The 14,131-nt window shown below is 43.7% G+C and overlaps 1 protein-coding gene across 2 annotated transcripts in view; it reads right to left on the minus strand.

Annotated features, from left to right (window-relative positions):
- LOC308090272 (rho guanine nucleotide exchange factor TIAM1-like) overlaps positions 1 to 14,131 on the minus strand; it is a 98,905-nt gene that overhangs the window by 29,113 nt on the left and 55,661 nt on the right. For both annotated transcript variants that reach the window (XM_080435348.1, XM_080435349.1), the window contains exons 13-18: positions 12,736 to 12,906; positions 10,363 to 10,467; positions 7,059 to 7,140; positions 6,175 to 6,261; positions 1,935 to 2,141; positions 220 to 350 (exon numbers count right to left, since the gene is read on the minus strand). In XM_080435348.1, the coding sequence (XP_080291474.1) occupies positions 220 to 350; positions 1,935 to 2,141; positions 6,175 to 6,261; positions 7,059 to 7,140; positions 10,363 to 10,467; positions 12,736 to 12,906 (783 nt within the window). The remainder of the gene's footprint in view (positions 1 to 219; positions 351 to 1,934; positions 2,142 to 6,174; positions 6,262 to 7,058; positions 7,141 to 10,362; positions 10,468 to 12,735; positions 12,907 to 14,131) is intronic.

The raw sequence follows: 14,131 nt of genomic DNA on the forward strand, positions 1-14,131 counted from the left end.
AGTATGTTTCTATACCAACTCCAAATTCACCATTTAGAAGAAAACACCCAAGTTCCATGTTAGTACCGTACTGTAAGTTGAAAAACTATATTAAAAACAATAATATATATATATTTTTAAATAGACACATGAACAAACATACTCAATTGTGAACCTGAGTAGTGTTTTGAAATAGAAGTCTATGCTCCCCCTTGGGTAACCTCATAAACATTTCATTACCTTATGTCCAGCTTCAGTGCTGTTCTTGTCCAAGTGTCCTACAGGGCTCTGTGGATCCAACTGAGGGCCGTCCAACAGCGTCTCATCCAGACTGTCCACCGTCAACCCTGACACCTCATCCAAAATGTCCTCTGCACACAAGAGAGAGAGAACGAGAGAGAGAGATAGGGGCTAATGAATAGGCATTGCATGTATGTTATATCGAAATTATGAGTTTTCTCAGATGAATGAATGAATGAATTTTATTTGTATAGCACTTTTCCAAACATAGTTGCAAAGTGCTTTACAGACATGTTAAAAACAGCAAACATCAGCTGGTGGCTGATAGGGTGAGAAGTTCAGTCACCCGGGAGAGACTCTGGTTCTTCACTTGCCTCTAATTCACTTGGAAAGGAGCCAGCTAAGGTAGTTCGGGCATCTAGTATGGATGCTTCCAGGGCGTCTCCCTAGGGAGCCCCTTGGCGTACGTCCCAATGGGAGGAGACCCCCGTGCAGACCAAGGACCAGATGGCGGGATAATATCTCCACACTGGCCTTGGAACAAAGTTTTTTTGATCTATTTGACGAGATGTATCTGTAATTAATTTGTTACAAGATACTTTTTGATATCATGCTGATGTCAGGATTTCTAGATATCATATCATCGTGCCCTTCTCTGTCACTAGCAGACCACTACCTACAGTTGCTCATCACAATAACACCACCATCAACACTAGTTTTTTCTTTTGTTTTGTTTTGTTCAGACACCGCTTGTTGACTCTCGGCCTGACTCTCAGAGTACTGCACGCCATGCATAAAGACAGCTTCCCACCATCTAGGGATTCACATTAATATTCAATTGCTACTGGAGGCCGAACATAAAGCAATGCCAGTTTGTCAGCCTGTGCGCTGCAACGCTCCAGTTCGGAGGGAATACAAATGACGTCCTTGCATAGATAAAAAGGGAGCAGGTCAGAGAGCGAGGCAGCTTTCTGCCCGTCTGCCAGGAGGTTGGCTGTCAGACAGTATCTATGAATAATTAGTAGATCACCCCGTTCACCTCCTGCTTTAAAAAAAACTGAAAAGAGAAGTGCAGCCCTCACCTGCATGCGCCCTTTCATTCGCCGGAGATATTTACAGTGAGCGAATTAAGGTGAAGAGTAAAAGCGAAGAAACCTAGAAGGAATTTGTGTTGGCATTGGTGCAGAGACTCCCCGTAAAATGCTACGTGAACAGTGTTAAGTGTTACGTAATATTACTTTATCAGTAACAAAGTAATACCATTCATTACTTTTACAAATTGGGCCATATTCTTACAGCTACTACGTCAAGTAACAAATGAATGCACAATGGTGATTATGCAGTTTGTCTACCATTCAATATTTCAGTGGTTCTTAAATGTCAAGGACCCCCAAATTGAAGATTTGGTCATGGACCCCATTCTGAAAATATTTTGTGCCAGGGACTCCACATAGGGACCCAGGGAAGATGTGTTCAATGTGTACAATTCTATTCTATTTTTCGGAATATATATACGCTGCACAGATAGAGGGCACTGCAGCTTCTGAGTTGTGTTTCATCTTGGCAATGAAGTCTGCTAAATACATTAGAGTAATAACCAATGACATTATTGTAGTATTGTTCTCCATTTTCTTTATCCTACCAAGGATGTTTTTGTGTATACATATTTCTCAAACTGATTCTCAAAAAGATGCGTTATTATGAGGAATGGTTACCTTGACTCTGGGAGAAGATGTCAGTGGCCTGGTCCTGCTCCGAGCGCTGTGGGGGGAGGGAGCACAGTAGGCGAGGGTCCAGCAGGGGCAAGGTGCTGACGCTTAGGGTCAAAGCTGGGTTGATGAAGGCAGCCCGCATGTCCTCCATCTGGAGGGCCGACGCAGGTTTGCCGTTTAGTAAGAGGATCTCATCACCCGCTCTCAAACCTGAAAGAGAACGCAGCAGCACAGAGTATGAGAAAGAGATGAGGCCATACTTCAGGGACAGTTTGTCACACAGCAAAGACTGACTTTCTGGGAATTAGAGCTGTATGCAGCGCTTCACTCACAAAAACACATACATGACTACACAGTAAAATCCTCAGTGTTCATTTAACTCCGAGTGCGTTCAAATGTAACCAGATGGATCGTTACAGGTCCATCTGGTTACAATTGCGCTTGTACACTCTCAGAGTTACAAATGGATAAATTAACACAGAGGACTTTACTATGCTAAGCTTCCCTTCATTTACAATAGCATTGCTGCAAAACTTTAACAAGCTTCAAGCAGATATTTCTTAGTAACTGTAGCTCCTATGTGTGTGTATATATTTTATTCATTTTTTACTATTTCTGAAAAACTTTTTAACACAAGGGAGAAAACAAACACACAAGAGAGAGGGCATGTTTCCAGGTGATCTCCAAACTGCAGGACACCATCGCACAGCCTATCCTTTTTATGGCACATGGACTATGTGCAGGGGTGCACATAACTTTTTAGGTCTAGTACTCAGAAGAGCACCTGGAGATGTGACTTGGTGCGCACAAAATAAATGGTCCCGTGCCGTTTTGTCAACGGGGGGGGGGGAATTCAGCACGGTGCCGACCGGACAGTTTTGTCAAGGGGGAGGGAAGGGGGGGGTGCTGCACGAGAGAAAAGGACGCTCTGCTTCCAAATTCCGCCGATTTTCGCCGTTTCTTTTTCTCTCACGCCGTTTGGTGAAGCCCCCAAGGTTGGTGCCCTGTGCTGCGCTGTTTTTATCCGTCAGATTGGGACGTTCACGGTCATTTTTGCACCATTACGGTGCGTTCATCATCGGTGACGAGTGCCTCTAACAGCCGCTGCTGGCTGCGTGCACGCAGCGAGGCAATGCGAGCCGAGGCGATGCGAGACACTCACACAATCACGTGCAGCATGCGTCCTCTCCCTGTCTGTGAGTGTGGCTTCAGGAAGTAAATTCCTAGCCTCGATCTCCAGGCTTTAATTTTTAGTTTTGCTAAAAAATAAAAGCTTGGAAATTCCTGTCCCAGCTGTTGGTACGCAAAAGCGCCTCGCGTCGTCTGATGTGCCGCGCATTATTTATTTTGGGTGCGCATGCGCACCTGCGCACCAGTTATGTGCACCCCTGACTATGTGACATTGCCAACTGTCATTCAAAATATGTACAAATGATCTACATGCAGTAACAACAAACATACAGCTCTGCTGTTCGCCTCCCAACAGCAGGCAGCACTATGGTTTAACATACAAGTATGGACTCCATCTTGTTCCTATGCATTAAAAATGCAATCTTCAGTGCTTGTTTGCCAGAGGCCAATCATGATCTAACAAGACTGGATAGGTTTAAACAGTAGGGTGTCTTTTCCTGTCCCATCAACACTGTGCTTTCTGTCCTTCCATATGGTGAATAAACCAGGCAGTGTCTTGGAACAGAGTTGTTCAGTTTGACTGTCTGTTTTTTCTGTCCCCTCCCTTTTGACACCTGCGCCCTGTTCACCTAATTACTTCTCAGTCTCCCACCAATTAGCAGGCAAGATTGTCCAATAATATAGATTGGATGTGACAGCTGTTCAGTAAACGAAACAGTTCTCTCACCTGCCCTCAGTACAGAGGCCATACAAAGGGGTTTGGTACTTTGACACACATGAATCAAAATTATATTGTCAATATATATTTATTTTTCAAAGTTAAGAAAAAATAACTGAAATAGACGATCTAAAATAACTGAAGTAGACGATCTACAAGCTCACAACATGCATCGTGAGTTGTGACGTGTTGTGAGCTTATAGATCACCTATTTAAGCTATTAGTCATACGAAAATTACTGTTTATTTTGTGTGCATGTGTGGGTCTGTGCGTTCGTGTGCATACACGTGTGGGGGGGTCTCAACTATTGTCAGATGTAAGAAGGGCTCTAAGGTAAAAAGGTTGCTTTGGAAAATGGTCGGCAGTAATGTCAAGTATACTGTGACTCTGTGAGTCATAGTTAATGGGCTAAACATGCCAGACCACCAATATGGTCCTTTAATTCACATTGCATCCCATGTAATGGAAATAGCAGACAGTCTGAAACACTGTGAAGCTGTTTTTAAATAATAATGCCTCACCACCACCACCACCACCAACCACCCCCAACAGCACACACACACACACACACACACACACACACACACACACACACACACACACACACACACACACACACACACACACACACACACACACACACACACACACACACACACACACACACACACACACAAACACACACACACACACACACACACAAACACACTAGCACACACATACTGTGTATACAAACCGTCACAAACACACACAGTTACTCACATTTAGCCCTAAGTTATGACCTAGTTGTCTGCATTGTGAAATGTCAGCTGTGGTGTAGTCTTTTATTGGATGGAGAAAGAAAACCCCTCTGGTCGGTCGTACTATTGTGTGTGGGCGTGCGTGCATGCATGTTTGCGTGCATGCGTGTGTTTATTGTGTGTGTGTGTGTGTGTGTGTGTGTGTGTGTGTGTGTGTGTGTGTGTGTATGTGCGCACGCGTGTGTGTGTGTGTGTGTGTGTGTGAGTAAGGGGGGGGGGGGTGTTACACTGAAAGATGGACAGAGATGGAGCTTAGAGGCAACTTGTCCAATGCTGGCCTGGTTTGTGCACACAGCCTCCAGCAATTATAGGCCAATCTTTATCCATTCCCTTCAGTCCAGATTCACTAATATACACCCATATACTGTGTGTGTGCGCACACACAGACACACACACACACACACACACACACACACACACACACACACACACACACACACACACACACACACACACACACACACACACACACACACACACACACACACACACACACACACACACACACACACACACACACACACACACACACCTCAGACAGTCTGACGCTCTTTATTCAGTGATTCAAGATGAGAAATACAGTGTAATATTCCAAATGGTTGTCTAGTGCAGTCTGGCTGCCATATCCCCTCTCTGTCTCTGCCTCCCAACAGAGGTACAAAGCCAGTGCATCCCTAACCTCTGGCTAGAGACAGTCTGCTACTACACTGCTATTTAGAATGCTAATACATTAGAGGACACAATGTCACACTTGAGTAACCATGGTCTGACTCTCGGGGGCAGAAAAGGTGCAGACCCTTCATTTTCTATACATTAACATTGCATCACAGAACCTCTGTGTGTTTCTCAAAAAAGCTATTAGGTCTCTGTGACTCCATCACATGACAGGGAACTGTAGAGAGAGAGAGAGAGTGGTAGATATCTCTAGTCCCTACCGTGCAGCAGACAACAGCTAAACAAGACAAAGGAGAGCAGTTTTTATTGGTATAGTTTCCCTACTGGGATCAATAAAGTTCTCATCTCATCTCATCTCATCTCATCTCATCTCATCTCATCTCATCTCATCTCATCTCATCTCATCTCTCACCTCACCTCACCTCACCTCACCTCACCTCACCTCACCTCACCTCACCGCATCCAACCTAAGAGGTTGTTGCCTGTTTGACTACTACAGAACAACCAAACCAGTGGTTCTAAAACTATTTCACGTCAAGGACCCCCATTTGAAAATAGTTTGTGACAGGGACCCCCATACAAGATTTGTGTTGTTAAATTATTTTCCGCGGTTGTTTTTTTAAATAGCTGATCTAGAAGCTCACGACGCATTGCATCGTGTCGTGAGCCTGTACCGTATGGGTTTAAAGTGGTTAAACTGCTTTTGAATCTATATTAACACATTTTACTGGGGACCCCCTGGAACCCATTCAAGGACCCCTGAGGGTCCTCGAACCCCACTTTGAGAACCAGTGAACAAAATGTCAGTCACTCCAGTGGTGCCACTGTTCAGGAATATCAGTGTCAGGTCAGGGCTTCTCCGTATGTTGAGAAACCAGTCAGATTGGAGGCAGAGTTATAATATATACACAGTACACACCTTTGGCTGAGGCCAGTCCTGCTGCTTTCACTTCAGTGACGTGGAGCTGCTGCGTTCCCTCCTCATCAATGACAGCCACAGAAAAGCCTACAGACAGACAGACAGACAAGACAAGACAAGACAAGACAGACAGACAGACAGACAGACAGACAGACAGACAGACAGACAGACAGACAGACAGACAGACAGACAGACAGACAGACAGACAGACAGACAGACAGACAGACAGACAGACAGACAGACAGACAGACAGACAGACAGACAGACAAGACAAGACAAGACAAGACAAGACAGACAGACAGACAGAATAGGACAAAGTACATTTATTTTTAATTTCCAGTCAGTAACCTTTTGAAACGAAAAATTACAGCATAGCCAGTTGAGTAATGGAGACAATTAAAATGAATTACAGTCATTCTGGTTCATCCCCACATTGTCATTAAGTCAGTCTGACTCAATCAACTGCATTACTTAAAGGATTTGATCCATAGTGATTCTCAATCAGTGGGTCAGGGCCCCAAACATGTGCTGTCAAAATGTTCTGGCTGGGTCACGGACAAAAGAATCCCTGTAAGAGAGTCTTTGCTGTTATTTAATGGGGAATAAATTACAGCTACGCTTAAATGCTTTCATTCATTGACTTCTATTTTTACCTTTTTCCGTTCTACTGTTTTATTATCAACTTGGCCGCTCAGTGTGTCCCTGACTAATAAATAAAGGTTTCAATGAATGAGCAAATAAATAACATTTTAATACACTGACTTCAATGCCAGGTCCCTGGGTGAAATCAGATGGAAAATGTACTGTATGTGTGTGTGCACGCTCGTGCGTGCGTGCGTACGTGTGTTTGTATGTAATCTAGCTGTGAGAGAGACCCATCGTACCATATCCTATGGAGCAGGACTCAGCCTTATCGAAGTGGATGACCTTGGTTGCCTTGGGGCAGACTTCAATCTCTTTGTAGAGCTGCGAACACAGAGATGAAGATGATGGGATTTAATTAGTGGAAAAACAGCAACGACGGCACGCATGTCTGTCTCCCCACATGTTCATTTAACTCTGAGCATGTACAAAATGTAAGTGTCTACTTGGTTACATTTGTACACGCTCAGAGACTGAGGACTTTGCAGTATACACTTGCGTTCCTTTATCGTCTTCTGCAATGGAATAGAATAAAGTTCAATCATGAAAAGAAAACAGAAATCATTCTCTACGCTCTTCCACCTCATGGATCATAATAAAGGACGTACAGGCTAATGTTTAATTCAGGCTTCTTAACGGGGCAAACTGAGCGTGAAGGTTGTGGGGTCAAAGCCAAGGTCAGGCTCTGTGAAGTGTGTGTGTGTGTGTGTGTGTGTGTGTGTGTGTGTGTGTGTGGGGGGGGGGGGGGTTGACTTCACATGCACAGACACAGCTGTGTGTATGTAACAACAGACCTAAACAGAAGCAAGCACACTGTGTGCTTGTCACTATGATGGGGGGAAATATATATAATGATGATAATATAATATTCTTAGCCTGGGAATGAAAAGAGAAAAGTGGATTGAGATCAAAGCCCGGAGATAAAAGCATGACGAGATAAAAGAGAGAGGCAGAGGGAGAGGGAGAGAGAGAGAGAGAGAGAGAGAGAGAGAGAGAGAGAGAGAGAGAGAGAGAGAGAGAGAGAGAGAGAGAGAGAGAGAGAGAGAGAGAGAGAGAGCAAAGGGTTATAAAAGGGCTACTTGAGTAAAACAGTTATAAGGATTGTGCTGTGAAAGGGCTCAGTGTGCTTCAGTTCAGTGGTTTTAAAGTTACAGGTGCTGAATAAAGTGGATGTTAAGGTCTTTTTCAAATACTGGAGTACTAGAATTGAATTCGGCCTTTACACCTACAGTACACTATGCCGATCCGACCGTTGGGGGGCTTTGTTGGGGGCTATTTTGCCCATTTATGGAGATCTCTGTATCTGTCTGTCTACCTGTGTCCCTTTTATGCCCATATATGGGGATCCCTGATGTCATTATTATATGCCCATACCCTGTATATTGGCATGTCCATATATGGGCCTCTTGGTCGGATCGGCAGTTCTGGACAACCACATATCCGAACAACTCGGCGTCCTTGCCAATGCCGCACGTCAAGTTTTCATTGACTTCAAACTCGGCACACTTCGACCGCTATGCACATAGCATACACATGCTATGTGCATAGCGGTCGAAGCTGTGCCTCTGGACAACCGGATCTCCATATATGCCTATATATGGGCATATCGTTTATGTCTGAGTCATAGTGACATGCCTATATATGGGCGTATCGGGTTTGTTTATGGTTATGTCTGAGTCATAGTGATATGGGAGTATGTGGTTTGTTTATGGCTATGTCTGAGTCACAGTGACGTGGACGTGGTCCTGCCTATATATGGGCGTATGTGGTTTGTTTATGGTTATGTCTGAGTCAGAGTGACGTCAGAGGTCCGCCGGCCGGCCTTAAGCCAATCTGGGATACATAGCATAGCAGGATAGCAGATCTACAAGATAACAACGTGTGTGCTTGTAAGTGCGTATACCGTATAGCCTTGGGAACCAACGGTTTCCCAGCCATGTGGCCCATACAGTATATCAGGAGCCCATCTCCTGTTTCCATAGCATGAGACAGCTTGATGTACTGTACAAGTACACCCCCTGGACATGAGGCCAGGATGTCACAGGGCTTACCCCCAATACAACCCTTGATGCCGAGTGCAAAGCAGGGAGGCACTGGGAACCATTCTTTCGTATGACTCGGCCAGGGAGTGAACCACCGACCTACCCAATCTTAGAGAGCGGACACTCGAACCACAAGGTCACTGAGCTGGTCATTTTTGTGTGCTTGTCCAGTAGATATACTGCCATATGATGGTGAGTATAAATGAGGCGTTATATGAACATGAACAGAAATGCATCCACGCATACAGAGTATAAAGCATGCACTTGGAACACAATTTTGCATAATTCATTACATATGTGCAGTATATCTTGGGAATTTCTCACACTAATCTGCAAGCGAGTCATAAAACATGCACAAACATTGCATCCATTTGGATCTTGCCTGGGTTACAAAGAAAGCGGGTCAAGACCCCTAGATTGCTACACTCGCCTCTAAATAATAAGTGAAACACAATCCAGGGTAATTAACACACAACACGTATCATTTCTTTAATTACTTGAAATGAAAGTAGATGTGTGTGGGTAGTAATTTAATTATTCAATGGTTGATTGTGCGGTATAGGATCAAGGCAGGCAATCTGGAACATCACAAGGGAGGGGGGGGCACTACCGTATGCTTGTTGTGGTTATTTCCTGCTCTGACAAGAGAAAATCAACGCTATTATAACTAAGCTGTACGCATGAAAACACAATAACAATCACATGACTTTGTGGATGCCACAGAGAGGGGGTGGGGTATAAATAAAATAAAAAGAAAATGAATTCCACTCTACTGTATAAATACACAGGAGAGTGCAATTAGTCATATAACGGAAAGATTTAGTCAATGCACTAGTGGATTGTGGATATTTAATCTATTATTACCATTGTTGGTGGTAAAAATTGAATTATATATCCATGGCAGCATGATCCATGCAGTGTGTGGATTCTTCTGTCCAGCACCTTGAATTTTATTGTTTGGATGTGCATGCCATTATAAACTTTTTGTATAAAAATAGTGATCATTGCATCAAACTATAATCAGGCTGAACTGTGAATAAAGTGTGAAATGAGTGGGATCAAATGAGAAGACAATATGAACATGAATATGAACTCAAAGAGTTAATTTAGTATAGCGCTCATTATCGTCAATTTGAAAGGAGTTTTGGTACGTTTAAGAGGAAGCACAGGCTACAATGTAAAATTCTGAGTGCAAAGATGAAAAAACTTAAAGTAGAAGTACTGATTTTACTTCTTTACTCAAGTAAATGTTTAGAAATGCCGGCTATTCTTTGATCTCAGTTCACTTCGGGGCCAGCACTTGCCTTCAAGAGGTGTGCGCTACTACTCTTTGATCTTGTATACTTAGAAACTTACCACCTCTGCATGAGTGTCAATTTAAGTCCCATAGTGTAAAAATGGAGGGCCCATTTTTACACTCTCAGAGTTAAATTGAAACTCTTTCATTTTTGCAGTGTACCAATCAGGCTGAGACCCCCCCCCCCCATGTTGGGTTCTCTCTCACCAGGTCAGAGATGTCCTCTTCAGGCTTTGGGACATAGAGGAGAACCTGGCCCTCCACACACACCTTGAGACGCACGTAGTGGTTGGATGGATCCAGCTTATGGGCCTGCAAGACACAATGAAGGTCCAGAGGACAGAGGAAGAGGATGTGTTAAAGGCTGATTCATACTTTGCCGTATATACGATGTTGCCGATGTACAAGCATCGCATCGGCTATTTTTGGTGAGAGACACCATCGCAGGATGGACTATAAATGAAGCATGAGTATAGGACTGATAAACTAGGAAATGACAAAGCAATGAACGTGATTTATTTGTAAGCTGCTGCTGTTTGATCCTCTTTAACAGAAAGCTTACAATGGCACACTTGCACAGTGTGGCTCAGTAGCCTACTGTACAGTGTACTGTATACACACACTGTAACCCTACTGACAATTGACTGCATTAGAGGATATATGTATTCAATCATGCATGTTCGTCGACATGCATGTATAGCACATATAGGGGACAGATTAGGCGCTCCAGTTATTTATGACATTTTACTACATGCACACATGCACACGCACATTCAGACATACAGATCTGCTTCATATACTGCACATGTGTCACAGTGGATACATCCTGATGGGACATAGGTCTACATATACAGTAGTACATATCATTATTCATTAGGGATGATTCTAGTGTGCAGCCAAGTATGTCATTTAATATTTAAACTGATAAAGACACAAAGACTAGAAAGAAAGAGTGAAACTGTGTGTGTGAGTGCTGCGTGAAAGAGAGAAAGGGAGAGAGAGAGAGAGAGAGAGAGAGAGAGAGAGAGAGAGAGAGAGAGAGAGAGGGGGGGATATGTTGATGAAGATAACAACAAACAGTACTGAATCCAAAATAAGGAATGACACACACTGTATAATAAGGCACATAGATACATGGAAAAGTACATCTGTTCTGTTCTTTACATACTTGAACCACAGACAATATTGCATAACACCTCAACCATCCCAGGTATTGCAAACACTCCCGTCAATACATCAATACACACTGACAGGAGAGAGAGAGAGAGAGAGAGAGAGAGAGAGAGAGAGAGAGAGAGAGAGAGAGAGAGAGAGAGAGAGAGAGAGAGAGAGAGAGAGAGATAGTGCTAACAGTAATGTTAACACATTAGAGTACAATCCATTCAAATAAACCATCCAACCCACATTTAAAACTCATCAGTAAACCAAGTCCTTGTCCATTTTACATTTTAATTGGCTTGTCATGGTCAATTATCTGTTCAGTCTCTGGTGTTACCAAATTGTTAAAACGGTTAGAAGATTTCAAATGCTTTGGCCGCAAAAGAGAACATTAGCATAAAGTGATATGGTAGCGGGCAGGGCTATGCAATTAACGTGCCCAAATTCAGAATGGAAAGGTCTCGAGTTCAATACCCGCAAGAGCCATATGTCACATTAATGTGTCCTTCACACACATTAGACACTGAACCCACTTGTCTGCTAACTCGTTGTGAAAACTAAACCTGGAAGTCTAAACTGCCTTGGTACCACACAATAACATTCTCAGTTTTGATTTAACCAAATGAACCCTTACGGGACTGTAACTCTGAGAGTGTACAAATGGAACCAACTGGATTCTTAGTGTGTGTGTGTGTGTGTGTGTGTGTGTGTGCGTGCGTGCGTGCGTGCGTGTGTGCGCATGCGTGTGTGTTTGTGAGTTGAGAAATTATGTTTGCGTGCTGAGAAACGTAATACAGCATGGAACACAATGCAACGGATGCTAGGAGAAGGAAAGGGCTGGGCAAACAAGTTTTACCTTTCACTTCAGCTCATGAAACAGGTGAAGAGTTATATTATACTTTCTCCGTCGTGTGTGAAGCATTTGACCGAATGCATGCCAAAACAACTCCCAGGTGTTCAATATTTGAGTAGTACTGCATTTACAGTGTAGTAAAAAAAAGAAAAGAGAAAAAAACGGAATTCTACACCTTTTGACACCTTTTGTTAGTGTAGAGATACAGGAAACCAAGGGCAGAAAGGCATTCAAAACTCAGATCTCCAGCTGGAATCAAACCATTACAATCCATGTCAACACACTATCAGGTCATGTCCCTCTCATCTATATCTACTTTGCTTCACTGGTTCAGGCACCATACTGTAAATGATGACTCTAGAGTGAATAGAATGCACCAATGGGTTCCCTCGTCAGATTGGGCCCATGGTTAATACAGGCCTGAGAGAGAGTCTCATATTGTTCTGCGACAGTACACTGTGGTTCTGACCATGGGACACCTTACTATTAAGGTGTACATAAAATGTTTAAATATTTCCAAGTGAAGATGTGTCTGAAAATGAAAATGTGGCCAGTAATACGTAACAGACCTTGCAGACAGTGTCCAGGGCATCCAGTGCCGTCTCTCCTGGATGTATGATCACCAGGACAGGCTGGTCGTTAGGCAGACACACCCAGGATGGAGTCAGGTAATCAGGAACCCAAATGTCACTGTCCACGATCTGCTGGGGAACACTTTTCACTGAGCCTTCCCTCCGACTCTGAAAAACACAATCGATTGATTCATCATTAAAATAAACATGCTCTGGGAATGCACGCGGCCCACCCATCTGACTGGCTGCCGTGTTAAGCGGTCAGATGGGCGGGCTGCAAACTCCTTCAATATTTTCAAGTAGGCCCTGATCCACAAAAGGTTGAGAACCGCTGTTGTGCATGCACACATACAGTACTGTAAGTACACGCACGCACGCATTTTACACCTCCCAGAGTCCCCGTTGCTGAATCATTGAATGAGTCAAACACTGATCCTAATTCATTTGCAGTGTAGTAAAAAAATATAATAATAAGAATTCTACACCTTTTGACAATTTTTTTTTAAGATTGTTAGCAGGCCTGGAATTTCGTCATTAAAGGGGCACGGCCACTTAGCCTTTGGCGTTGTCCATTATTTGAGGGCAAAAAGGCCAAATGCCAGGGCAGTAAGGCCATCAAATAAAACAAGATTTGAAAGTGCATTGAAAGAAATAATAGAATTTAAAAGCTTGAGAACCGCTGTTGTACATGCATGCACACAGACACGCATTTTATTTGTTCTATTCAGAGTGGCACAGACTTGTGTAGGGTAGGCTGATAGCAGCGTCACTGAGCGCAGGGCATCAGATCATATTACCTTTTAATCTAATCTAATCTAATTCATTTGTGTGCGTGCGTGTGTGTGTGTGTGTGTGTGTGTGTGTGTGTGTGTGTGTGTGTGTGTGTGTGTGTGTGTGTGTGTGTGTGTGTGTGTGTGTGTGTGTGTGTGTGTGTGCGTGCGTGTGAGAGTCCCCACATCTGACATGAGGTCCATGCTCTATGACCTTTAAATCCATCAGTCTGACCCCTGACAATCTGTCCATCCCATCAGTACAGATCCTCATCCTCTTCCATCGCAGACGGTTTGTCACTGATAACATATCTACTCCTATCAGGTAACCAGACAGCCAGATACCCCTTTATTCTTTCATCCCTCTCTCATGCCTTCCCCCATCCATCACTGCCTCTCCTTCTGCTACCCCCCATCCCAGACCCCCCCCTTCCTCCATCTCTCATCACACAACCCCAGCCCAAGATTTGAATTCTCACCACACAATCTGCTGATGGTTAACAATCTGTCATGGTGGTCCCTTGTTTAAGTGAACTCAGGCTTTTAGTACACTCTGTGTGTGTGTGTGTGTGTGTGTGTGTGTGTGTGTGTGTGTGTGTGTGTGTGTGTGTGTGTGTGTGTGT

This window comes from Gymnoscopelus braueri (genome assembly GCF_963280865.1).
Source record: "Gymnoscopelus braueri genome assembly, chromosome: 8".
Taxonomy (NCBI): Eukaryota; Metazoa; Chordata; class Actinopteri; order Myctophiformes; family Myctophidae; genus Gymnoscopelus; species Gymnoscopelus braueri.